The sequence below is a fragment of the Hordeum vulgare genome, chromosome 6H (assembly GCF_904849725.1).
Source record: "Hordeum vulgare subsp. vulgare chromosome 6H, MorexV3_pseudomolecules_assembly, whole genome shotgun sequence".
NCBI classification, from domain to species: domain Eukaryota; kingdom Viridiplantae; phylum Streptophyta; class Magnoliopsida; order Poales; family Poaceae; genus Hordeum; species Hordeum vulgare.
The window spans coordinates 290,995,118-291,022,701 of NC_058523.1; the positions used below are offsets into that span (position 1 = coordinate 290,995,118).

Consider the following 27,584-nt stretch of genomic DNA (forward strand, 5'->3'; position numbering starts at 1 on the left):
ACCTAAATGTTAATTTGTGGAGCACTACGCATATGTGAACCTTGCTTTCTAGTTGATGATGTTGCTAGACCTGGTTGTACTATGTTTTAACTTGTGTGGAGCTTCTTTTGGGATGGTCCATATGCATATGAACCTAAATGTTTAGATTATATGATGGATTTGACTCCTATGAAGTATGTTGTTGATATTTAGAATGTCTTGATCTATTTACTATGTTGCTGGTGATGATATTATTATTATGCTTACTTTTGTTCTAAGTAGTGTGTAATTATGTCTATTTCACCATACATCAGGAATGGTGCGAAAGAAAGACTTCACCTTGCAGAGAGAAATGGCAATTTTTCAGATTGCCATTGAAATAGAAACGAGTGGATCTTCCTCATAACTCGCGCACATGAAAAACTTCATGTCCAACCAAATTAAAAAATCCGTCACCTCCTTCACCTTGCAGAGATCGCCGCACCAACAACACACTACTTCCACCCCTGGATGCAAACTCACACTCTTCATCTTCCTAGCCCTGATGCTTTGTTCCGAGTAAGGCAAACTCATAATGACTAGAGCGTTTGTGTTTTCAAGTGTGGCTGGACGATGGAGGAAGACAACCCAATGCCTCGTTTTATAGACTCAGATGACAAATACAATGACGGGAAACGAGGCGGGCAAGAAATTGGCGGGAAAGAAATGATGGGGAAAGCGAGGCGGAAAAGAAATGGCGCGAAACCAGGCTAGAAATGAAGGTGGGAAAGAAATGACGGAAACATTATGGAGGCGCAATTTTGATATCGTGGACATAAAAAATTGTTTATTACGCAGATTTGTTTTTCATACATTTATTGACTTTGCCAACATCAATTAGTGCTAATTGATCACGCCTAGGTCGATTTAGTACTAATCGACCTAACCAAGGCCGATAAGTAACTAAATGGAAGGCCGATAGGCCTTTCGGTCTAGCCGTAGCCATATAGAAACTAATTGGCCTTGGCTAGGCCGACTAGATCACATTTTTTATTTTTTTTGAAGCGAAACAATATTTTTCAAATTAAATAAAAAAATAATTTTTTTTTGAAATGACACGACATTTTTCCAATTAAATTAGAGTGACAGAAGTGATAGGCCAGATTCTACTAAAATTAGCAAAAGTTAGAGCGACGAAAACAAAATTTCCGCTTCTTCAAAACCCTTCCCCTGTCCCCTGGCAACCCCCTTCGGCCTTCGCCCACGTGAAAAGAAGAAGAAAACACGGGCAAGTCGACTCTCCTCCCCTCGCCGTCACCAATGGCCTTCATCGGCGGCGCCCTTGCCGTCGCCTTCCTTCTCCCTCTCCTTGCCAGTGCCTCCGACACTGGCTACAAGGTAACCCACCAACTTGCCCCTACTCCACCGCGCGCTCTGCGGAAACGAGTACACGCGCGTCTCAGTGTGGTAGCGCCCGAGGTCTAACGGCAGTGCCGGGTTCCTCCCGCCGCTAGATCTGTTGCTCTCTTGGCGGAAGATCTGCGTGGCGCGGGCTTCAACAGGCGGGATCTCTGGATAGTCCTCGTGCTGGATCAGGGGGTCATTTGTTTTTTGTCACGAGATCGTACTCCAGAGTTAGTGGGCAATGTAGTCTTGGAATAACGTTTTCATGGGTGGGGAGCAAGGCGAGCGTCAACAGTGTGGATGGATTGCGTTGGTAACATTCTAATAGTTCCATATAGTTGGTGTGCTATTCTCTCCGCGTAGTTTCGGTTTATTTTGTTGCATTGACAAGCTATTGCTTCATTGGCAAAGTGCCGCTAGTCTGAACAATGAGGGCATCTCCAACAAGGTGCATCAAAACTCAGCTAAACATTCGACACTTTATACCATCCGACGCTGTGCATCAAACGTTCGTGGACTGGTCGGCACGTCTGAATTACGACAAACCGGAAACAAAGCTGGGGGAGGTTTGGGGGACTCCAGACAGACGCCCGCCCGCCAAGAGCGCTGTCGTCTCTACACCACTCCGGTCGCTGCCTAGTTCTTGCCAGACCACCGCTCCTCCACCAAGGAGCCCTGTATTTCACCGCTGTTGCACCCCTAGATCTGTTCGCAACCCAAGTATCGTCCGCCCCCTGCCGACGCCGTCCATGCTGGACACCATGCCCGACAAGTGTTCGGCCAAATGCCACTGAGATTTTATTTTTTGACTTTCTCCTTGTCTAACATGAAGCAAGCACAATGGTGCGGTACTTTGTGAGGGAGTATGCATTGTTGTGCGATGCATGGTTGGCCACAAATGCGGGGTTTGTAGGCATGAAGCAAAAGGTCACGATATTTTGGCAACATGTGCATTCTTGGTTTCATGAGCACAATCAACACTACACACCCTACGGTTTGGATGTGATCCATGATCACAATGCAAAGTCGCTACTCCGGTGGTACACCATTTAAAATTTGGTCACGAAGTATTGCTTTGCTATTGCACAACTGGAAAAAAAATAAGGCCAACGGGCGCGTCAATCATGGAGATCGAAAGTTTTGCTTCTGGTTGCTCTAGGTGTTAGTCAATTGATTAATTCACTCAATGATGCAACTTGATGATCACGTCATTATATAGCCCTGACGCGCTGTCGCAGTGTACCATAGGAGGGAGGACAAGGCCTTCACATTGATGCCTTGTTGGATGAAGCTCAAGGGGATGCCCATCTGGGAGAACAACACGTGTCGATGAAGAAGGTCAAGCTTGAGGAGAGAAAGCTTGAGATGAAGGCCGCTTTGGAGGAGTATGTTTGAATTTGGGATTGATGAATTTAAAAAACTTGTTGAACATCCGGTGCTTTTTTTAGGATTTAAATGTATGGTTTAATTGTTATTGATGAATGTTCAATGTGAGGCTGCATGGCGGACATTTGGTTTAGTTTTGTTCTCTTTTTTGGAGAAGGGGTGAAATTTGGTGCACCAGGTTGGATGGCTGTCTCTGCTACCGCTGTCCGCTGACGTTTGGGGTGTCTATTTTGATGAACGGCATTGAAGATGCCCTTAGGCATGCATCTGTAGTTATGTATTTCATCATTCTCTGATGTTTGGACACATACCCGTGTGTGTGCCTTGAAAAGAGCTTTTCTCAGATCATTTGTTCTTTGGCGCCGCGGCCTTTTCAATTTATTTATGCTCTCTTTTTTGTGTGTAGTACCAAGTGGAAGACCCGGTTACGCTCTGGGTGAACAAGGTTGGTCCCTATAACAATCCGCAGGAGACGTACAACTACCACAGCCTTCCATTCTGCCACAGATCAGATAACACTGTGCATAAATGGGGAGTGCTTGGGGAGGTCCTTGGTGGCAATGAACTGATAGATAGCCAGATTAAAATAAATTTCAGAAGTGAGTCATCCCTGCTGAGTGTTATTTGTCTGGCTTCGGGTTTGACTTTTGAATATCAAAATGGGAAGTTTAAATGTGATGCTTAAAAACTGATCATGGTTTACAACAGAAAGTGTTGATAAGAGCACCATATGTTCGATGGAACTTGATCCTGATAAGGCCAAGCAATTATCCGACGCAATTAAGAACTCATACTGGTTTGAATTCTTCATTGGTAAGCTGCCTAAACTCCTTTGGACTCTGTTGACATGCATACTTGTCTTTTAACTTACAATCGAATTTCTGTGTAATCCATCTTACTGACTTATCGATACCATTTTCTGAATGCGTCGTTCTCCTACTTTTGCTACAATCAAGATGATTTGCCTCTGTGGGGTATGTATATTGTCTTCCTTTCGTACTGCTGATATCCCCCCCCCCCCCCCCCCCCCCCAAGTCCCAAGACCTTCAGTAGGCTTATCTTTTTTTCTTTTCAATCGGACTTCTCAGGTTTTGTTGGAGAGGCAGTTAGAAACGCCGGTAACAAATATTTTCTTTTCACTCACAAGAATATTGTGATAAGATACAATGGCAATCAGGTTTGTGTTCTGCGAGCTTTCATCATGCCCCTTTATGGAACCTTTAAAGAATTTATTATCATTTATCGCTGCTGCTACTCGTATGCAGATTATCCATGTCAATCTTACTCAAGAAAGTCCAAAGCTTATTGATGCGGGTAAGGCGTTCGATATGACATATTCTGTGAAGTGGGAACCAACCAATATTATGTTTGCTCATCGCTTTGATGTCTACCTTGACTATCCTTTTTTTGAACACCAGGTAATAACATGATTTGACTCTGCCATTAAAGCAAGTTTCTGCACTTTGGTTCATATGAATTTGTTCTCATAATTTGCTGATTTTGCCATTTACTATGTTCTTATATATCTTGCCAAAGGATATACTGTGTGCCTCGCAGAGTTCTGATCATTTCCTCTGGCCACAAAACTGCAGATTCATTGGTTCTCAATCTTCAACTCTTTTATGATGGTTATCTTTCTCAGTGGGCTAGTATCGATGATACTGATGCGCACCCTAAGAACTGATTATGCTAAGTATGCACGTGACGATGATGATCTGGAAACTCTGGTGATTAATTATCTATACAAATAAAATTTGAATTCTTTTATTCAAACTATGATTTCTTGACCCTAGCTTTGCACTTATAATCTGTTTCATACCAGGAAAGAGATGTCAATGAAGAATCTGGGTGGAAGCTTGTACACGGGGATGTTTTCCGGCCTCCTCGCAGTTTAGCTCTTCTTTCAGCTCTTGTCGGCATTGGTACACAGTTGTCCGCTCTTATTCTGCTAGTGATTTTATTGGCAATCATCGGAATGCTGTACATTGGGTATGCATGTACTTGTTTTGCTGCTACAGCGGTCATCTTTCTCTTTACATGCAGCACTTTAATGAAACCACATATGCCTTGGCCCCCCAGACTTGGAAAGAGTTGCGAGATGAAGGCGCGGAGATTCTCAAGGCCCAAGTCTTCTGACCGGCTAGGCATCACCCGCCGGCTGGAAGACGAGGCGGCCACCTTTCTAGCCGGCCAGGCAACCCCTGCCCGCCAAAATCCAGGCGGCCTCCCATTCAGACCCGGCCTGGTCCCGCCAGCCGGACTAAGGAGGAAGCGGCCACCCTCGAGCCGGCTGACCTAGCAGGCTAGCCGGTCGAGGATCACCAGTCACATCAGATCGTAGGTCAGGAAAGGACATCACGATTAAAGGTAGCTACGCGTCAGCAAAGGTACTGAATCAGGGCGCCCGACAGGTACGAGCGTCGGCGGCCACGCCGCTGACCTGCCCCGGCTCTGATCCATCACCTAGCATGATGTCGGACCGTCACACTCCCACTCCATTACTGCACTCGGCGTGGGGAACAGTGGAGGCGGTCGTACTGCCTGCCCATGAAGAATCTCGCGGGGCGATGCTCGACGTACAGCGCGTGCCCAGCGTCAACCTTATGCGGGAGCCCCATTGGCCAGCCGGCGGGTCCCACCAGCCATCGAGACCATGCAGCCGGCGGGCCCCTCATCGACAAGACAAGACCCTTGTGGGCCCCTGGCCAGCCGGTGAAGCAGCCAGCCGGGTCCCACACATGTACCCTTTATCCATATTGTAGGCCGGCGGGTTCGTCTATAAAACCCCCCGGCCGCCCCCATGCAAGGCGGCGGATCACTGGCCAGTCATTCAACACTACACACTCACCAACCAACAGAGAGTGAGGTAGAGACGAGCCGGCTGCTCCCCTCTTCCTCCTCCCAACACAGCTCCAGGAGCAACATTGTACTCTGTTCCCATACATCAAACACACCAGCAGGATTAGGGGTATTATCTCTACGGAGAGCCCTGAACCTGGGTACATCGTGCGTCCCATGCGTGTACCAACCTCGTTCCCAGCGCCCACCTTTGTCCCTTCGGTTCTCACCGACTTTAGCCTACCTATGGCATATGTTGTGAGTATTCACCGACATTTGGCGCCCACCGTGGAGCCGATCGCGGCATCGGCTGGCTTCACGCGCTGGGCGGGGCCCCGCACCTACACCACCGGATGCTTTGCGTCCGGATCAGTTTGCATGCCCGTGGAGCTCGCTTTCGACGAGGCGACGCCCATGATGATCGACGTCCCCGTCCGCCATGCGGATTTGGATGAAGATTCTGATGACGAGGCGCTCCCTAGCGTCGTCGTCGCTGCTATGGAGAACCTCAGCGTTCTCTTCAGCGACCTTCGCCTCAACGACGGCCCACGCTACTTCGGCGAGGACTACGACGTTGAGGCAGTCTGCGCCAGCTTCAGCAGGCTCTCTATCGCTGAGATGCCTGCCCACGACGTTTACCCCAGTAACGTCCTCATCTTCGACGGCCCTCCGCCGTCGGTGGGGTTCTTCACCCCATACCACGTCGCTGCCGTCTCCAACGCCGTGGAGGTGATGGTTATCGGCGCTCGCACCAGCACGGTTCCCGGCAAGGCCTCCGCAGGCGCCGGCGAGCCCGCTGCGGCCGCCGCTGATACTCTTGGGACGCCATCGCCGGCCTGAAGACACCGGTCACCGCTTCCGCCGATCGTGCAGACGCTCGGGCCTCACTGGAGGAGGCTCGCAAGCGTATCTTGGAGGAGGGCATCGCCGTGGCCTCGGCGAAACGTCGGTTGGAGGCTACACATCGTGAGTATAACTCCGCATACGGCCTTACTCCGATTTCCGAGGCCCCCAACTGGCTTGGATCGGTCCGCAGCCGCGGACGGTTCGTCGCCGAGGTTCTAGGCGGGGACCTGCCCACCTACGAGACTCCCGCGGCCAACATGCGGGCGGCGCAGGCGGCCATGGAGGAGATGGCAAGCCTGGAAGGCGAGGAGCGCGCCTTCCAGGAGAAGCGTGTCAAGGATCTCCTTGACGCCGCTAACCAGCAGCACGCTCGGTTCGACCCCGGCCAGGCTCATTCAGAGTCCCCGGGACCGCACTCGGGGGCTCGCCACAACCCTAGCGGCCAGCACCACGTCGAAGGCTCTTCCTCGCATCGCCCTTCCGGCTGGAGGGGCGAGGGAAGCCAAGGCCGGCGCTCGCAGCACCAGAGTGGGCACACTTCGGGCTTACGTCGCGGAGGCGACGAGCGCGACTCGGAGTATGGGGATCTTCCCCCGCGAAGAACTCACGCCTCCGGCTCTCGAGGAGCCTGCCTCTCGCCACCGGGGCTGGCGCCCCCGCCTCCCAGGACGAGCGGGACGCCCGCCGGCGCATCATCGCCCTGGCCCATTCGGCCCTCCTAGAGGAAGACGGACATGTCGGTCCGGCTTGCTTCGGCCCCCGGATCCGAGGGGAGCCGTTCCCCCGAGGTTTCACCCTCCCTCGGGATACGCCGAAGTACAACGGCACGGCCAAGCCAGAAGACTGGCTGATCGACTACACCACGGCCGTGGGCATCGCCAGGGGCAACAAGTGCGTAGCAGTTCGCTACGTGCCACTCATGCTGGCCGGCTCGGCCCGGACCTGGCTTAACAGCCTCCCGGCCGGCAGCGTCAACTCCTGGGTGGACTTCGAGGAGGCGTTCGTCCGCAACTTCACCGGCACCTACAAGCGCCCTGGCCGGCCCCGCGAGCTGGCCATGTGCGTCCAGAAGGCCGACGAGCCCCTCCGCGACTACGTCACCCGGTGGACGGAGCTCCGCAACTCCTATGAGGGGGTGCATGAGGTACAAGCCATCCAGTACTTCATCGACGGATGCCGTGACGGCACCCTCCTCAAGCACAAGCTCATGTGCGCCGAGCCCACCTCTTTGGCGGTGCTCATGGCCAAGGCGGACAAGTACGCCACGGCCGACTCCGCAATGCGCATCAAGGTGACCGCCTTGGACAAGGTTGTGCCCGCGCCGGCTACTCCCAAGCCGGCTGGGGACAACCGAGGCGGCCAGAACAACTACAAGCGCAAGGCGGATCAGATGGATCCCCGCTCCAACAACAAGCTAGTGGCGAACGTGGAGGGCGAGACGTCGGCTTCCCAAGCCGGCCCTCCACGAAAGCATCGCAATCAGGGCAACCCCAACTGGCTGCCCAGGCAGTCTCTCGAGCAGCTGCTCGACGCCCCCCTGCAAGATACATTCTGGAGCGACGCCGTCTACCCATACCCTTCGGCAGTGCAGCATCGCACGCCGGCTGTCGCAAGGGGAGGGCCTGCCGGCTCCTCCGGATGCGCAGGCAGCGCCCGGTGCACCGGCTCCCCGTAACGCTCCGCTTCCGCCGCCGCCGCCTCGCGACGACGGCCCACACCCTGACGACTATCCGCATCAAGACGGAGCGTTCGTCGTCTTCACCAGCGACGGCGACGACAAGCACAGCCTGCGCCAAAGGCGGCGCGAGGTGAACGCCACTGTCCTCCCGGTTCCCCAGTACATGCATTGGTCTGATAAACCAATCACATAGAGCCGGGTGGACCATCCTGCGGTGATGCCCAACCCGGGGTCATACGCACTCGTCCTCGACCCCACCTTCGCCTCCAAGAGGCTCACCTGCCGATTCTCCCGGGTGCTGGTCGATGGCGGTAGCAGCATCAACATCCTCTACCTCGACACTCTCCGCAAGCTCGGGCTTAAGGAGACGGACGTCCTGCCAACCAGCACCGTCTTCCATGGCATCGTGCCTGGGCAGTCGTGCTCGCCCATTGGCAAGATCTAGCTGGACGTCCTCTTCGGCGACAAGGCCCACTTCCGCCGAGAGTCCATATGGTTCGAGGTAGTGGACCTCAGTAGCCCGTACCACGCGCTGCTGGGAAGACCGGCTCTGGCCAAGTTCATGGCTATTCCGCACTACGCCTACCTGAAGATGAAGATGCCGGGTCCCAAGGGCATCATCACTGTTGTTGGCGACTACAAGAAGTCGCTCGAATGCGCCCAAGATAGCAGCCGCCTCGCCGACGCCTTGGTGATTGCCGAGGAGAAGCGGCAGATCGACCGGCTCGTGGCCCAGGCTACCGAGCAGCCGGCGATTCCTTCTCCATCCCAATCGGCCGGCGAGGGCTCTTTCAAGCCGGTTAAAGAGACCAAGCAGGTCCCACTCGACCCTGCCAACCCAAAGCAGTGCGTCACCATCGGGGCTGGCCTCAGCCCCAAATAGGAAGGCGAGCTCGTCGACTTCCTCCGTGAGAATCGGGACATCTTCGCATGGTCCCCCAAGGACATGCCGGGTGTTCCGAGGAAGTACGCCGAGCACAAACTTCACGTGCGACCGGATGCAAAGCCGGTGAAACAATCTTTGCGCCGCTTCGCCGAGGGGAAGCGGCGCACAATCGGAGAAGAGATCACCCGACTCCTTGCAGCCGGCTTCATCATGGAGGTTTTCCACCCGGACTGGCTGGCGAATGTGCATCGACTACACCAGCCTGAATAAGGCCTGTCCGAAAGACCCTTTCGCGTTGCCTAGGATAGATCAAGTGATCGACTCCACTACAGGCTGCGAACTGCTGTCATTTCTGGATGCTTATTCAGGCTACCATAAAATCAAGCTGGATCCAGCTGATCGCCTGAAGACCTCCTTTATCACGCCCTTCGGGGCCTACTGCTACACCACCATGACGTTCGGTCTGAAGAACGCAGGTGCGATGTTCCAACGATGCATGCAGCAGTGCCTGCTGCCACAGATTGGCAGAAACATCCACGTCTATGTGGATGACATCGTCGTCAAGACGAAGCAACACTTCAGCCTCCTCGACGACCTGCGGGAGACATTCGCCAATCTGCGCGAATACAAGATCCGGCTCAACACCGAGAAGTGCGTCTTCGGGGCCCAGACGACAAACTCTTGGGGTTCTTCGTATCCGCCCGCGACATCGAAGAGAACCCTGAGAAGATCAGCACCATCGAGCGGATGGTGCGGCCGGCTCGGATCCTTGACGTCCAGAAGTTCGCCGGCTGCTTGGCGTCCCTCAGCCGGTTCATCAGCCGGCTCGGCGAGAAGGCCCTTCCACTCTACCAGCTCATGAAGAAGACGACGAAGTTCGAGTGGAACGAACAGGCGGACGAAGCCTTCCGCGACCTCAAGCGGGTAATCTCGAGCCTGCCCATCTTGGCAGCCCCATCTGAAAGGGAACCCATACTCATATATATCGTGGCGACCACTCGCGTGGTCAGCGTAGTGTTGGTAGTTCAGCGCAAAGAGGAAGGCAAGGCCTTGCCAGTACAGCGCCCCGTCTACTACCTTAGCGAGGTCTTGTCCGCCTTTAAGCAGAACTACCCTCTTTATCAGAAAATGTGTTATGGTGTTTACCTTGCTGCAAAGAAATTAAAACAATACTTCCAAGAGCATGCCATCACTGTGGTGAGCACTGCTCCGCTCTCAGAGATCATGGGCAACCGTGATGCCACGGGCAGAATCGCCAAATGGTCCATCGCCATGGCAGACCATGATATTCGGTACGAGCCTCGCACCGCCATCAAATCGCAGGTGGTGGCCGACTTCTTAGTCGACTGGGCCGAGACCCAGTTCGAGCCACCGCCTCCAGACTCCACGCATTGGCGGATGCACTTCGACGGCTCGAAGATGCGGACAGGACTGGGAGCAGGCATCATCTTGACGTCTCCGATAGGGGACCAGCTCAAGTACGCTCTCCAGATCCATTTCGCCGCCTCCAACAATGTCGCCGAGTACGAAGCGCTGGCTCACGGCCTCCGGCTTGCCAAGGAGATTGGCACCCGGCGGCTCATATGCTTCGACGATTCGGACTTGGTGGTGCAGCAGGTCTCTGGCGAATGGGACGGCAGGGACGTCAACATGGCGAGCTACCGCTTTCTCATCCAGCAGCTCAGTGGCCCTTCGAGGGTTGTGAGTTCCACCATGTTCCCAGGGCGGAAAATGAGGCGGCGGATACGCTGTCAACGATCGTCTCCACGAGGCAGGCCATCCCAGCCGGCGTCTCCCTCGAGCAACTCCACAAGCCGTCCATCAAGCCGTCTCCTGAGTCGGCATCAATCTTCGTACCGACCGACTCTACGATACAAGCGCCGCCGTCTCCGCCAGTTATGCCGGCTGTGGACCCCACGCCGGCTGCACTGGCGGCACCGGCTCCAGATGCGGCACCGACTGAGTCTACGGTGCAAGCGCCGTCGGCTCCACCAACTACGCCAACTTCGGATTCTAATCCGGCTCCATTGGTCCAACTGACTCCAACAACGGCATCAGCTACAACGACAACCCCGGCTCTGCCCGGGCTCGAATCCTCCCAGTGGGTGGACGTCATGGAGATAGACGATGAGCCGGCTGCAGCAATAGCACCGGAGACGCCATCAAGCTCGGGGGCTGCAGAAGCCCCCAACAGTCAAGACGAAGCGGAGGCGACCCTTGTGTCGGCTCCATCATGGGCTCAGGCCATTCTGGCCTTCCTTCTTTGCGGCGAACTTCCTTAGAACGAGGCGGAGGCGAGACAGACCCAGCGCAGGTCCGCCGCTTACGCCATCATCAATCGCGATCTGGTGCGACGCAGCACGACCGATGTGTTCCAACGCTGCGTCGAATCAGAAAAAGGGCAGGAGATCCTCAGAGACATCCACCAGGGGGAGTGTGGGCATCACGCCGCCTCCAGAACCCTGGTGGCCAAAGCATTCCGCCATGGATTCTACTGGCCCACGACCCTCGAGGAGGCTGTGGATCTGGTGGACAAATGTGAAGGCTGCCAACGCTTCAGTGCACAAAGCCATATGCCGCCTTCAGTGCTGAAAACCATTCCCTTATCATGGCCATTCGCCGTCTGGGGGCTGGACATGGTAGGGCCCTTCAAGACGGCTCGCGGAGGGATGACACATCTTCTGGTAGCCGTCGACAAGTTCACCAAGTGGATCGAAGCCAGGCCTATCAAGGTGCTTGACGGCCCCACTGCTGTCAGGTTTATCACGAACATCTCTGTCTGATATGGCATTCCCCACAGCATCATCACCGACAATGGCACCAACTTCGCCAAGGGCGCCCTGACGCTCTACTGTTCCAAGGTAGGCATCCGGCTCGACCTGGCCTCAGTGGCACACCCTCAGTCAAACGGCCAAGCGGAGAGGGCCAACGACCTGATCCTAGCCGGCATCAAGCCAAGACTGGTGGCACCACTGGTCAGGTCAGCCGGCTGCTGGATTGAAGAACTGCCGGCTGTACTATGGAGCTTCCGCACCACGCCCAACCGGTCGACCGGCTTCACTCCATTCTTTCTGGTATATGGGTCCGAGGCTATTATCCCCACGGATGTCGAGTTCGACTCGCCTCTGGTCACCCTATACACAGAGACAGAGGCGAAGGAGGCCAGAGAAGATGGTGTGGATCTCCTCCAAGAAGCGAGGGACTTGGCTTTGAGCCGGACGGCCATCTACCAACAGAAGCTGAGGTACTACCACAACAAAAGGATCAGGCCTCTCTCTTTCAGAGAGGCCAGCACAAGCTCTCACCCCCTGGGAGGGACCCTTCATCATCAGTAGGGCGTTGCACAACAACGCTTACTACCTGATTGACGCCCAGAAGCCAAGGAAGCGCAAGAGGGACGACTCCGGCCAAGAAACGGAGCGCCCATGGAACGCGGCGTTGCTTCGCCCGTTCTATTGCTGAAAGGGAGAAGACAAGCAAAGGAAAGAACATGCACATGTATCTTCCTCCCTCTTCAGGGAACAAAGAAGGCAATAAAAAGGACATGCTCCATGTTTCTTTTTGTCAAGAGTTTTCACTCAAGTGTACGGGCTACACAACGTACCACCTCTTGCCGGCTTAACCAAGCTCGGAGGCTACGTAGCGCGGCCCCTTGCTAGCTTAAAACAAGCTCGGGGGCTCGCCAGCCGCCTGAACGGTCCACCCTTGTAGTCGGGCACATAGTGTACCGGCTGAATCCTGGTCCTTCGCTCGAGCCTGCGGGCTGGCTCCGGTCGCTCGGTTCGCGAAGTGACGCCAGGTCAGGTCGAATACATGCACAGTCCGGCTATACTTGGGACGACCGTCTCGGGCTGGCTCGATTGTATATACGATCTCCTTCAAGACTCAAGACGGCCTCTGATTGCCGAGACTCAAGACGGCCTCTGACTGCCGGGAACAACAAATATAATGAAAAAAGCAGGCTCCATGCTTTCTCTTGCTAAAAGAGTTTTCACTCAGTGTACGGGCTACACCGCATACCACCTCTTGCTGGCTTAATCAAGCTCGGAGGCTACGCAACGCGGCCCCTTGCTAGCTTTAAACAAGCTCGGGGGCTCGCCAGCCGCTCGGACGGTCAATCCTTGTAGTCGGGCACATAGTGTACCGGCTGACTCCCGGTCCTTCGCTTGAACCTGCGGGCAAGCTCCGGTCGCTCGGTTCGCGATGTGACGCCGGGTCAGGTCGAATACATGCACAGTCCGGCTATACTAGTGACGACCGGCTCGAGTTGGTTCATTCAAGCCGGCCTCTGATTGGCTTATGTCTTGTTCTTTACGTCTTGATGGCTTCGGATAAGAGAAGTCAACCAGGAATCAAAAGACGGGATCATAAGACAACACGCTTGGTGACGAATATAATGCTGAATATATACATTCATAAAAAGCATTGGCCCACGGCCCACGTTCGTTACATCCCTTCGGGGGTAGAACCAAAAACACAAAAGGACGCCAGTTACGGGACAACGGCCTTAGGGGTCGTCTCGGCTGCTGCTCCTGATGTGGTAGCATCGCCGCCTCCGGCTCCTCCCGAGGTGGATGCGCCGTCTCCCCCGTTGCGGCCCCCGGCTCCGCTGATCCCGGAGTCGGCATACGCCCCACCGCTGGAGGCGGCCGCAGATTCCGCAGCCCGGACCGCCTCGTCGGAGCTGCCGTCGGCGTCATAGGGCTGAAGGCCGTGCAAATCTTCAGCGATCACGCCGCCGTCTTCACCCCGCTCCAAGACGAAGTCATCCCAGGCTGCGTACTCGGCGACGGCGCTGGCTCTCACCCGGAGTTCCTCCGCCATGCCTTGCAGCTCCGCCTCTGAGCCGTTGCGCTGGGCAGCCAGCTTGCCCAAGTTCAAGTTGCGATACCATGACTTGGCCAAGCGCAGGGCCATATAAGCCCCAGACCGCGCTGCGGAGTCACCCCAGGCGTCCAGGCGCTCTCCACCCGCTGTGAGCCAGCGGGCAAGCCGGCTCATGGTCGTCGGCTCCACACCCTCCGGTCACAGGGCCGCCACCATCGATGAACCTGCAACCTGGAGCCGAGTCACAGACTCGCCCAGGACGTGCAGGCGGGCCCGAAGGCCCACCCCGATCTCCTCCACGCTCCAGCCGGAGGTAGTATCCACCTCCTGCCCGGCCGCGCGGCGCTCCTCACGGCACACCTCTACGACGGTGTCGGCTGCGACCTGGGTCTCGGAGAAGAGATCTGGGGTAAAGACAACCAGGACATAAGAACACAGCAAGAGGAGGAGACGGCAAAAAGACCAAACACAAAACAAGGAAAAGAGACCCACGCTGGAAGGCGCCGTCAGTCTCATGAAAGACCTCGAGGACCTCGCGCTCCCGCACCTCACTCGCATGAGTGAGGCGAGTGATTTCCTCCTGGAGGGTCACGGTGGACTCCAGCGCCTTAGCCAGCTGCGCTTGCTTCTGGGTAAGGGCTTCGTCCTTCGCCCTCAAGGCGGCGTCCTTGAGGTTCGCCTCCTCAAGATGGAGTGACTCGAGGCGGTCCACGTCGGCAGAGTAGGAGGCCTCCTTCTCCTGCAGCGTGGCCCGCAGCCGCTCCAACTCGACCCGGCCGGCCGCCTCGAGCTCCTTCTCCGCCTGAAGGAGGTCCAGCTGCTCTTGGAGCCGGCCGCCGGCTTCACGCAGGGCATCGCGCTCCGCGGCAGCCTCGCCTAGCCGGGCTTCAAGCTCGGCGATCCGGCTATCAGCCCCCAGGTGCTGGTCCCGAAGCTCGTTGTACGCCTGTACCTGAGCATCGTAAAGTGCCTGCCAAAGGGGAGAGAAAGGGAACAGGATTAAGATTCGACCTGGTTAAAAGCATAACCAACCCGATTCTCGGGGGCTACACCCAGTGGGTACGCTTGCGCGCCCCCACTGAAGAAAAATATGCAGAGAAAAAGGCCCCCAAGAGATCCGGACCGGTTGGCAATCAACCCACCCGATTCTCGGGGGCTACACCCAGTGGGTGCGATGTCGCGCCCCCACTGACGTCAAGAGAAGAGAAAAAAGCGCAAAGAAAAACAGGCAAGGCCTACCTGGGTACGGGCTTCCAGGCGCTCCATGTCGCCGCATACCATGCGGGCCGCCTGCTCCACCTTCGACCGACTGTTGTCAAACAGCGTCACCAGCTCCGGCATTGCCGGAAAGAACGGTGCCGGTGGGCATTCGCAGGCGGGCCGAGTTCGCCGCCCGCCTTGACTTCATGGGCCGGCTCCCAGGCCGGCCCCCTGCCCTTGGCGCAACAGGGCCCTGCTGGGGGACGACGATGGCGCCGGCTCCTGGTGCCGGCTCGACGGCCGGCTTGGGCGCCGTCCCAGCCGGCGCTACCTCCTCCACAGGAGGCGGATGAGCCGCGTCCGGCGCACCCATGGTCGCCCCTGGGACATCAGGGGCCGCGTCCGGCGCGGTCAGATCCAACACTGGTGCGTCAGGAGCTGCTTCGACCCGGGGAGAAACCGGGATCGTCTTCGGGTCCACCTGCTCCGGGGCTGCCGGCTCAGACGGCTGGGCCCCTTCGGTCCTCGGGGCCGGCCTGGAGGCGGCTTCGCTAGTTGGCTCCTCCACACGGGCATGTGCGGAGGGGTCCTGTCTAGCCTTCGCACGCTTCTCCGCCAGCCTCTCGACCCGGCTGGGGCAAGGCTGACCCACGGCGGTCTTCCCTGCGGCCGTGTCCCACGACTCTATCTCGAGCTCCCTATCGGCAGCATCAGCTGCTGCCCAGCCGGCCCGCTCGACTGCGGAGGCGGTGTCTTCATCCGCATCCTCCGCCTCCCTGTCAAGCCAAGCTTCTCAGGAACAAAGTTCATCTCAAAATATGGAAGGGAGAAGAGGAGGAAACCATACCCTGCAACTACCGGGACCTGCCTCCGGCCACCGCCACGGCGCCGTCTGCTCGCTGCCCGGCTGGAGGACCCGGCGCCGGTCGCTTAGAGGCTGGTCGGGAAGCTGTGGCACCCTTGCCCTTCTTCCCGGCTGCCTCGGCAGCAGCGGTCGCTCCGCCACCTTGAGGCCGGCCGCGCGACGGTAGTGGGCCGGTGATCTCTCCACCTCGTCGGAGTCTCCCTCGAAGGCTGCATCAGAGCAGAATGAGGCTTCCTCATCGTCGTTCGTCCAGTCTGCTAGGGCGTGCCGCGGGTACTCACCAGACGGCTCGGTCCCTTCCGACTCCAGGGGATCTCCCGTGCCGGCGGAGGAGTCTGAGCGGGGCTCCATCGCATCCTCATCCTCCATCTCGGAGGCGCCGGACGCCTCCACGTCAGGAGCAGGCTGAGGGAGGGACCCCTGCAGTGTCTTGAATATCTACAAGAAAGGAATTCAACCAGGCTCAGCAAACGCCACCGGCTTCAAAACAAAACGACAGAAAAGAAGGGAGTAAGGCTACCATCGGAGGCGGATGAGCCCGGTTGAACGGGGACATCCCCCATGTCCATTCCCCGCCCTCATCCATGCGGGCGGTGGAGATCAGGTTCACCCTTCGCGCTACAGCACCCGGGGTGAACCTCTTGATGGACAGCCGGCATGGATCAAGCCAGCCGCTCATCTGGCAGACCAGATGCGGCCGCCTTTGCAGAGGCAGAATCCGGCGGACCACCATGGTGGAGAGAAGGTCGCGGCCGAGGAGGCCGCTCTCCCTCAAGATATCGAGGTGGGCGCGAATAAGCGCCACCTCAGGATGTGGCTTGGGAGTCTTCGCGTCCCAGTTCTGCCGCGTCGGAGGGGCGATGGCGAACGGGGGCATGTTGAGGGTGTCCTGGGCCGGGTCGGTGCTCCTCACGTAGAAGAACCCCTTCTGCCAATGCTTGATGGAGTCTTGCAAAGGCATCTTGGGGAAGCCGGACTTCGGGCGGCGATGCACCAACGCGGCCCCACACGGCGTCATGGGGCGTGGCCCCTTGAGCTTCTCCACCTCGGATTTCTCCATGGCGATGGATTGCTGCTTAAAGAAGAACAGGCTGCGCCACAGATCGACGCGAGGCTCGATCCCCACGAAGCCCTCGCATAGGACCACGAAGGCGGCCAGCTGCAGTATGGCGTTCGGCGCCAGATGATGCGGCTGCAGGCCGAAGAACTGGAGCCACTCGGCGAAGAAAGAGCTAGCCGGGAGCCCGAAGCCCCGGTAGAAGTGCTCGGCGAAGACCACAACCTCTCCCGCGACAGGTGCGGGAGAGGCCTCGGAGCCAGGAAGGCGCACCGACACTTGGGAGGCCGGGGGCAGCAGACGATGATGACGGAGCGCATCGATGAGCTCCTCGTCGACATCGCTGCCCAGCCAGGCCCCCTACAAGGACGCCTGCTGCGCCGACGACTTCTTCGAGGAAGATTCACCGGCCATGGCTGCGGGTGGCGAGAGCTCGAAGCGGTCGGCGGAGGTCTCGGCGGCGAAGAAGAAGGAGACGAAGGGCGCGAGCTCTTCTTCTCAGGACGCAAGGAGGAAGAAAGCACGGAGCAGGGCGCGAAGAGGGGGCGAATGGCCTCCTCGAAACCCTCGCGTCCCATTTAAACCCCACGAAGCGTCGTGGGGAGGGGCACCGGGCCCCATTAGTTCCGTGTATTACGGGCCGTAACGCCCCCCTAAGCCCAACCGTCGCGGAGTAAATCTGCAGAGGATCTCCCGCGCGGAGGCCGAGGGGGCGTCGTGGCGGGACCCAGGGCCCAGGCCCGGTCCCGTCAGCAGTAATCGCCATCATTACGCCAGGCGGGGCCTGGCACGTGGCGTTCTCCGGGCCAGTTACGACTGGACCGAGGCGTCGCTTCGAAGCTACCCGGCTCCGAAGCCGGCGTCCTTCGCCGCAAACAACAGCCAAAATATCAAGGCAAATCAACAAGCCGGTGAGGCCGCTCGCCAGCAGGCGGCAGGCCTCGCCAGCTTCGGGGACTACTGTCGGGGGGATAACCCCGGGGTAGGCTCATCAAGCTTGTTCCTTCATTTCCGGCCCAATGGGCATGAAGGCGTGGAGATTCTCAAGGCCCAAGTCTTCTGACCGGCTAGGCATCACCTGCCGGCTGGAAGACGAGGCGGCCACCTTTCTGGCCGGCCAGGCAACCCCTGCCCGCCAGAATCCAGGCGGCCTCCCATTCAGACCCGGCCTGGTCCCGCCAGCCGGACTAAGGAGGAGGCGGCCACCCTTGAGCCGGCTGACCAAGCAGGCTAGCCGGCCGAGGATCACCAGTCACATCAGATCGTAGGTCAGGAAAGGACATCACGATTAAAGGTAGCTACGCGTCAGCAAAGGTACTGAATCAGGGCGCCCGACAGGTACGAGCGTCGGCGGCCACGCCGCTGACCTACCCTGGCTCTGATCCATCACCTAGCATGATGTCGGACCGTCACACTCCCACTCCATTACTGCACTCGGCGTGGGGAACAGTGGAGGCGGTCGTACTGCCTGCCCATGAAGAATCTCGCGGGGCGACGCTCGACGTACAGCGCGTGCCCAGCGTCAACCTTACGCGGGAGCCCCATTGGCCAGCCGGCGGGTCCCACCAGCCATCGAGACCATGCAGCCGGCGGGCCCCTCATCGACAAGACAAGACCCTTGTGGGCCCCTGGCCAGCCGGTGAAGCAGCCAGCCGGGTCCCACACATGTACCCTTTATCCATATTGTAGGCCGGCGGGTTCGTATATAAAACCCCCCGGCCGCCCCCCATGCAAGGCGGCGGATCACTGGCCAGTCATTCAACACTACACACTCACCAACCAACAGAGAGCGAGGTAGAGACGAGCCGGCTGCTCCCCTCTTCCTCCTCCTAACACAGCTCCAGGAGCAACATTGTACTCTGTTCCCATACATCAAACACACCAGCAGGATTAGGGGTATTATCTCTACGGAGAGCCCTGAACCTGGGTACATCGTGCGTCCCATGCGTGTACCAACCTCGTTCCCAGCGCCCACCTTTGTCCCTTCGGTTCTCACCGACTTTAGCCTACCTATGGCATATGTTGTGAGTATTCACCGACAGTGAGAGACCACACACGTATCATAGTGAATTTGCATTACTCTGGAGTGTGATTTTTCCAACCACACTATTTGAAATCCAGTTAGAGTAGGGACATAGCGCCACCTTCCTCTTCTTTGTGAGGCTATCACATACAGATTTTTAATTATCTGATGTATATATAGCTTTATACTCCCTCTCTGTCGCGTTTAGATCACTAAAGTAGTGATCTAAACGTTCTTATATTAGTTGACAGAGGGAGTACTACTTAGTGAGTATTCTGGAGTTTGTTGAAACACACTTTCTAAAGGCATGTTCCAACTTAATTGTATTTTATCTGCTAGAATCATATGGATGAACTGGAAAAAGAATCCCAATTCTCATGTACTATTTTTAACATCTTCTCTATGCTGATTTTTGTTTGAAGTTGCTGAAACATCACAACATTGTTGGTCGTTGTTATGTTGAGCTAAGACAAATCAGTTTGCTGTCCATACAACTAAATGCTTGTTGGATGGGCAATATTGTAACACCATCAGTTTCTGTAGTGGAATTTAACACCACAATTATCGTGTTTTTGTCTTCCGCCTACTATATCTTGTTGAATAAAAACATACTCCCTCCGTCCGAAAATACTTGTCCTAAGATAAATGTATCTAGACTTATTTTAGTTATAGATACATCCATTATGTCCATTTCTAGGACAAGTATTTCCGGACGGAGGGAGTATGATTTATTGTTGTTATTTAATCCTGCCGCTCCAACACTATGTTACTTTTGCTTTAGATATCTTGAATATATTTCAGAAGCAATGGACTGGTTTACTAGATGCATTCTAATTTAACTGTGATGCTATTGTGTCCTCACCATGTTTTCTTATCCTGATAGACGAGGAGCTATTGTCACAACATTCATTGTTTGCTATGCCCTTACTTCATTCATTTCTGGATATGTTAGTGGTGCACTCTATACACAGCATGGAGGTATGAACTCAGCTTACCAAATATCTTAAATGAAACCACACACCTATGTTTCTGTAAGGTGCTCATATCTGCTAAAATAATTTGGTTCAATGAGCAGGAAAAAACTGGATCAAGCCAATGATCATGACAGCATCACTCTTTCCATTTATGTGCTTTGGAATTGGCCTAGCGCTCAACACTATTGCTATATTCTATGGATCATTAGCCGCCATACCATTTGGCACAATGGTGGTTATGTTCATCCTGTGGGCCTTCATCTCTTTTCCTCTTGTTCTTTTGGGAACTGTTGTTGGTAGAAACTGTAGTGGTGCCCCAAGTAATCCATGCAGAGTGAAGACTATTCCCCGTCCTATCCCTGAGAAGAAATGGTATCTCACTCCTTCTGTTATTGCTCTAATGGGAGGATTGCTTCCTTTCGGCAGTATATTTATTGAGATGTACTTTGTCTTCACGTCGTTTTGGAATTACAAGGTAAAAATGACAATTCTGTTTCTTCATTTCCTCATGGGAAATGAAACTTGGTGCCTTCTTTCTGATCATCCATTCGCAGGTCTACTATGTATATGGATTCATTTTGCTGGTCTTTCTGATCCTCATAATTGTCACCATCTGTGTAACAATTGTTGGCACATACTTCTTGCTAAATGCTGAGAATTACCACTGGCAATGGACTTCATTCTTCTCCGCTGCTTCCACTGCTGTGTATGTTTACCTCTACTCCATATATTACTACAATGTGAAGACCAAGATGTCAGGATTCTTCCAGACAAGCTTTTACTTCGGTTACACTCTGATGTTCTGCCTGGGTTTGGGGACACTTTGCGGTAAGCTCTGCATTGACAGCATGTACTTAGCCAAGTGTTATTGGATGGTTTCAATTGACACTAGTTGGAATTTTGATCCAGGTGCTGTAGGATATCTTGGATCTACATTGTTTGTGAGAAGGATATACAGGAATATAAAGTGTGACTAAAGAGTGCCCTAGTTATACTCCTGAGGAGGTACTGTCAAGCTCTGGGGCCAAGAAGCCAAGGCACTTTGTGGAATCCAATCTTTCTCTGACAATAAGTTGCGTCCCTTGGTTTTATTTTCTTATCCTTTTTGTTCCCTTGACGGTTTGACCCCTCCTTCGGGTCTATAGGCAACAAATTTCCATGCTTAATTAGCTACATAGCCGTGATTATAGATGATGAGTAGTAGATCTGTAGTAATATACAACAATTGTCATTTTAAAACAAATGAGACCTGTTTTTTTTTTGAATCCGTATGACAGCTATCGATGTGTGAAGATGTTCGCTGCCCCTGTAATAACTAGTAAGGACAACTCCGGCACCGTGTGGATCGTGTGCTCCATAAAACGACTGTTAATGTCTGGACCGTGTGGTGCAGGCATTTTTTGTCATCCAACACCGTGCATCAAACTGCCAAACGACGACCATCTATGAATGGTGAACATCTTCAAACCTCATGAGACTCACAAAAGGCTGTAGTCCGGTAGCCTCGGCTGCTCTATGAATGATCTGGGCTAACCAGTTACATTACATCAAAGTTAGGTCATTTATCAAAAAGTTCACAAAACATTGTATATCCCGCCTACTTTTTTGGAATGATCTATTTGCATATTTTTTAACAAGTGGTACCATGAGCTATGGTTGTGAGGATTGGATCATGGTGCGAATGGTCTAGATAGAAGCGATGTTGTTTTGAAGGAACAACATGTTGGAATTATGTGTCCTGCAACTATATTCAAATTAATAGGAATTGCTGATATTTGGAATACCTTATTATGGCACTATATATACATTTATATATGGAATTACTTTACATGATTATTATGGAATTATCACTTGTTGGAACATACTTAAGTTATATGCTTAAGGAAGTTGGTCGATTATCACAGGAATACAATATATCATTTATATTGAAAAGACTACCCGAGTACGGTGATAATTGAAAAGAGCCAGATCGTATAGTTAGATTACAGCCTTAATGTTAACCTACATGAATTTATACTTTATTATGGCGCGTTGTTCACAAGTGTGTGCTCTGGGGACATAAATGGATAGAATCCGTTAACAGACAAATATGATCGTGGTTGGTAATTTGACCTGGTGTCTATTTCAGAAAACTAGTTAAAAAGACTATGAATCTTATATGTATAAGAGGTGATTTAAAAAAAAACGGTATAAGAAGGTCCTTACCCATAGCCTTAGAGATGTGAAGTCCACACGTTCCATTCTTGATCTGATTTCTCGCTATCTTATTTGGTGGTACAAAACTAAATAGGGAGGAATTAGGGAGAGACAACCAACCCTAAATTTCTAGCAAGGTTCGTGCGCTAGCGATTGGGTCTTCGTGCTATGCCGATACAATTGCTAACCCGCTGCACACCTCTGCCTTCGTGGTCGTCACCTAACAATGCGATCTCTATTCAGGATCGGATTGTTCACCAAGATTTTTTTTATTCCAATCGATCTAGGTTGTGCTGCACTTCCTGTTCCGATCGCGTGTTTTGATCGGATCTAAAAGCCTTGTCCAGTCGTCCAATTTTGAATGTAAGGTAGCGGACTTGCTGCATAAGAGAAAATACAATAGATCTGAGTCAGTTGGCTATAAGGAATAAACTAATATATTTTTGTTTAGTTAGAAGAAAGAGGAGAGGAGAGAGAGGGTAAGCGGACTCTCAGCTAAGAGCCAACTCTAGCACGTGCTCCTAGGCCTTTTGTGAGTATGAAAGGTGGATCATATAATAAAAAAGTAATACACTTTTGCAATGAACTATTGTACATGTTGGCTATAAAATAGGCTAGACAACGGCTTATAGCCAGCCGCTGGCTATACTATTGTACTTGCTCTAAGTCTGCATCATCATCATGATCTCAAGCTCGTGGATTGAGGAAAAGAGCAAGCCGACCATTACATGCTGGTTTGTTCTTGTTCTTGCCCGGAGATTGAGGAATATTTTATTTTTTTGTTTACGTGGATCAAGGACAGGAAATCAAGCCTATGATTGCAAGTACTGTGCTAGTTATACATGAATCAATCAGGCTAGCTTATTTGAACATTGCTGCCGGTGTCTTGCTTCGGAATTTACCCTACGACGAAGTCCGTTGATGAATTCTCCACACGCACCAAGACGTACACGTTGGCCCTCGTCGACCTTGTGCGGAACCAGCGTCCTGCCTTCAACCGTGCCCCCCCCTCCCCCCAAACGACTTCAGGTGGAACCCGACGCTTCATGTAGCAACAGTTCTGTTCCGCAACTCCTGCCGGCGAGTCCAGTCCAAGGTTGCGGAACGGAGCAAAGCAAGCGTCGTAGATGAAGTAGTCGAACACACAAAGTCACATAACACTAGAAAGTAGAGAGGAAAACAAAGCTTTATTAATAATCAAGTCTGTGTTACAATAATTGCCTCTCATCTCTTTATATAAGGGTATGGGGTTAGGGGATAAGAACCCACTTAACGTAAAGAGGGAAAACGATAAGCACTGACTTCGCTAGCCCAACCGAGGCTTCGGTCCATCGGTTCCCCAACACTCCTTGGGTAATTATCCGTATATCCATGCCTCAAAACTCCGAAAAATCCAGTGGGAAAAATATGAAGAAATAACACATAGTATACGTTGTTGTATTGCACGAATTGCCTCGTTAAAAACCTTAGGTGAAAAACATCAGGAAAACTCACTGAAGGGAAAAAGAGGACAATCCACTCAACCACTTGGTTGAGTACTCAATCATCGGGATCGAGATTTCAGCGACGAATTTGTAAAGTTTCTCCCCCTGAACCTTGCATCTCTCTAAGTCTCATGATACCGATTCCACGTACACACCTCTCAAAAGACGATGCCGGTAATGATTTAGTGAACATATCAGCAAGATTGTCACACGACTTAGTATGCAAGACTCTCACCTCGTTCATCTGTTGCAATTCGTGTGCATAGAAGAACTTGGGACTAATATGTTTTGTGAGGTTACTCTTCACATAACCCATCTGAACTTGTGCAACACAAGCAACATTATCCTCATAGATAATGGTAGGGGTTTGTACGGTGTTCAGCCCACACGTCTGCTGAATGTGGCTGATCATCCGCCGAAGCGATATCCAGTCTGTGATTTGCAATCATGCGGGTCCGACAGGTACCCAGCATCGGCATAGCCTATAAGGGACATGTCTTGATTCCTTCTATAAAATAGACCGAGATCTTTGGTCCCTTGCAGGTAGCAGAAGACGTCCTTAACACCTTTCCAATGTCTCTTGGTAGGTTCAGAACTGTACCTAGCTAGCAAATTGACGCCGAAAGCAATGTCTGGCCGTGTACAATTCGCGAGGTACATGAGTGCCCCAACTGCACTCAGTAAGGAACCTCTGCTCCCAGAGTTTCCTCCCCCTCTTCCTTAGGCCTGAACGGGTCCTTGTCTGGCTGCAAAGATCTTCCGACCATCGGGGTCTTAGAAGGATATGCCTTGTCAAATCTAAATCTTTCCAACACCTTCTCGCCGTAGGCAGACTGGTACACTAGAATCCCATCAGGGGAATGTTCGAGTTGTAGACCCAGACAGAACTTGGTTTTACCCAAGTCCTTCATCTCGAATTCCGACATCAGGTAGGAACTCGCTTCCTCAATATCCTCAGGTGTACCGATTATGTTCAAATCGTCTACGTACACCGAGATTATACAGAATCCATCTTGGGATCGCCGTATAAATACACATGGGCAATCTGTATTGCTCGTGTAGCCCTTCTGATGAAGGAAATCGCTTAGGCGATTATACCATATTCTACGAGACTGTCTAAGTCCATACAATGCCTTTTGAATTTGGACACTGTATAGACTCCTGTTTGCTCTATCATGGTTCGGAACAGGGATACCTTCAGGAACCTTCATGTATATGTTCGAATCCAAGTTACCATACAGGTAACCAGTGACAACATCCATCAATTTCGTTTTCAAGCCCTTGTTTACTGCCATTGAGATCAAGTATCTAAAGGTAACTCCATCCATGACCGGGGAATATGTCTCCTCAAAATCGACACCGGGCCGTTGAGTGAACCCTTGAGCAACAAGCCTTGCTTTGCACCTTACTACCTTATTATTTTCATCTCTCTTTCGAACAAAAACCCACCTATGGCCAACCGGGCGAACGTGGGGAGGGGTTCGACAAACTGGTCCGAACACCTTCCTTTTGTTGAGAGATAATAATTCGGCAGTGATTGCCTTCTGCCAGTCATTCCAATCCGACCTTTTCTTGCAATCAACGAGCGTTTTAGGCTCAGGGTCAAGATCTATGATTGAGGCAATTTTCGTAGCAAAGTTAATGTCGACAATCAACGTTGCTCGGTTCAGAGACTCTCCCATATAAATATAATCTATGGTCATTTCGTCATGGAGCGCATCTGGCGCCAATACTTTCTCTACCAAATTTCGCATTCTGGGAGCAAGGTCCTTCAGACTTCCCGCGTCGATGTGTGCGCACACATCTCCGCTCGGGTGTTTCCCCTATGGGAAAGTTTAAGTCCGGAATTTCGTGCACTGAATTTTCCGTACTTGTGCGAGGTCTCGACTGGCTCTCCGTGTCACTTTGGGGCACTTTGGTGACAGGTTGTGATGAATCTCTCGTATCCTTTTTTGTCAGGCGTCCCCGAGTACTTGGGATTTGAGAAGCCGGATCTCTCGTCCTTTTAGGCCTTTGGACGGGGGCGGGTATACCATCATTCTTCTTTGGTATTTCGACCCTTTCCGGTGCATTGCGTGCATGCACATGCGATTTTGTCACAATCTTTAACTCACTAAAGTGGTCAGGCAGTTGATTTGCTAATGACTGCAAATCTATTATCTTTTGGACTTCTCTCTCAGTCTCAACGGTGCGTGGGTCATGGGCGTGGATTTCCGTGGCTTGCCACGTGATTTCTCGACTTTTAGCATCAAGGGGTTGATTCTCTCCCCCTAAAGCCGGAAAAAAAATCCTCGTCAAAGATGCAATCAGCAAAACGAGCTGTGTGACAGTCGTGTGTCATGGGTCCAGATACCTGATTATGGACATAGTCTCATAACCAACGTATATCCCGGACTTACGGAGCGGGCCCATTGCTGATCGCTGGGGTGGTGGTATTGGTACGTATACCTGGCAACCGAACCTACGAAGGTGGGAAATTTTCGGTGCCGACCCTTGCACAAGCTGAACAGGAGAGTGGATGTTGTAGGCCGACGGTCTAAAGTTGATGAGTTTGGCCGCGTGTAATACAGCGTGGCCCCAACATATAGTTGGTAAATTACAACCCTGAAGGAGCGGTCGGGCAATGAATTTAATTATTTTGATCAATGCCTCGGCAAGTCCATTATGTGTATGGACATGCGGAACCGAGTGCTCAACTTTGATTCCTGTTGCCATGCAATAATCATCGAACGCCTTTGAAGTAAATTCTCCGGCGTTGTCCATTCGAATAGACTTTATACAATGATCAGGGAAATTATTCCTCATTTGTATGATCTAAGAGATCAACTTTGCAAAGGCACGATTCCGTGTTGACAGCAGGCAAACGTTGGACCATTTAGAGGAAGCATCGATGAGCACCATGAAGTACCTAAACGGCCCTGTGAGGGGCTGCATTGGACCGTGTATGTCCCCTTGGATACGTTTCAAGAACGCGGGGATTTCATCCCTCACCTTTAGGGGCGATGGCCTAATGACTAACTTCCCCGTGGCGCATGCGGAGCATACGAAGTCATCGGGATTCGAGAAGTTTTTCACGTTAACATTATGGCCATGCGAGTTGTTAATTATGTTCCTCATCATCCTAAGTCCGGGGTGGCCTAACCTATCATGCCAGAGGCAGAAAAGTTCAGAGCTTCTAAAGACGGTCTTAAGGGTAGTGTACACGGGCAGTGCTACTATCTTGGTGTAGTATAGCCTAGTGTCAAACGAAGGAAGCCTTTCGATAACATGTTTACCATTTGCATCCCGCTTCGTGATGAGGAGGCACTCCTTGCCATTGTCATCATCGGTCTCAACATGGAACCCATTAGCGCGGATGTCTTTAAAGCTCAGAAGAGTACGAGTTGACTCCGGGTACAACAATGCATCATGAATGATCAAAGTTGTTCCCATGGGAAGTATGATAGTAGCTTGTCCGGAGCCAACTATGTTCGAACCGCAGCCGACGATTGTCATGATACTTCCCGAAGATTTTTTGATAGACTCAAAGTACTTAGTTTCACGTAAAATGGTATGTGTAGTGGCGCTATTGGCAAGGCACGTTTCCTCCATTCGGGCGCCACACGCGTTCTAAAATATGACATCTAATTAATGTAACAAGGAAGAACATACATTAATAATAAATGCACACATTTGAGAACATAACATACTATCATGTATAAATAATGAAATAAATGAATGATACAAATGTCATCCAAGCGTCATGAAATAAAGAATAAGTTTTGTGCTCTCATAGAGCTTACAACCAAATCGAATTTATTCGAATGCATTGTCTGAAAAACACGGAATCATGATGGCTAACGAGGTGGGCTAAGTAGACTCGGCAAAGAAGCCATCGAGTTTAGCCTGGATCTCCAGACTAGTGAGCCCCTCCTCGATAGTCATCATCTTGGTAGCAGCGTCAACATCTAGTGGCGGCCCTG

The 27,584-nt window shown here is 52.7% G+C and overlaps 1 protein-coding gene across 1 annotated transcript; it reads left to right on the top strand.

The window, feature by feature from the left end:
* Positions 1-1,194: 1,194 nt before the first annotated feature.
* LOC123402552 (transmembrane 9 superfamily member 1-like) lies at positions 1,195-21,207 on the top strand. Its single transcript, XM_045096473.1, has 12 exons — positions 1,195-1,356; positions 3,155-3,347; positions 3,457-3,561; positions 3,705-3,722; positions 3,837-3,925; positions 4,014-4,166; positions 4,341-4,475; positions 4,571-4,737; positions 19,852-19,946; positions 20,044-20,417; positions 20,497-20,770; positions 20,852-21,207. Exons 1-12 carry the CDS (start codon positions 1,279-1,281, stop codon positions 20,917-20,919), a joined length of 1,749 nt encoding a protein of 582 aa, XP_044952408.1. The 5' UTR covers positions 1,195-1,278; the 3' UTR covers positions 20,920-21,207.
* Positions 21,208-27,584: the final 6,377 nt, after the last annotated feature.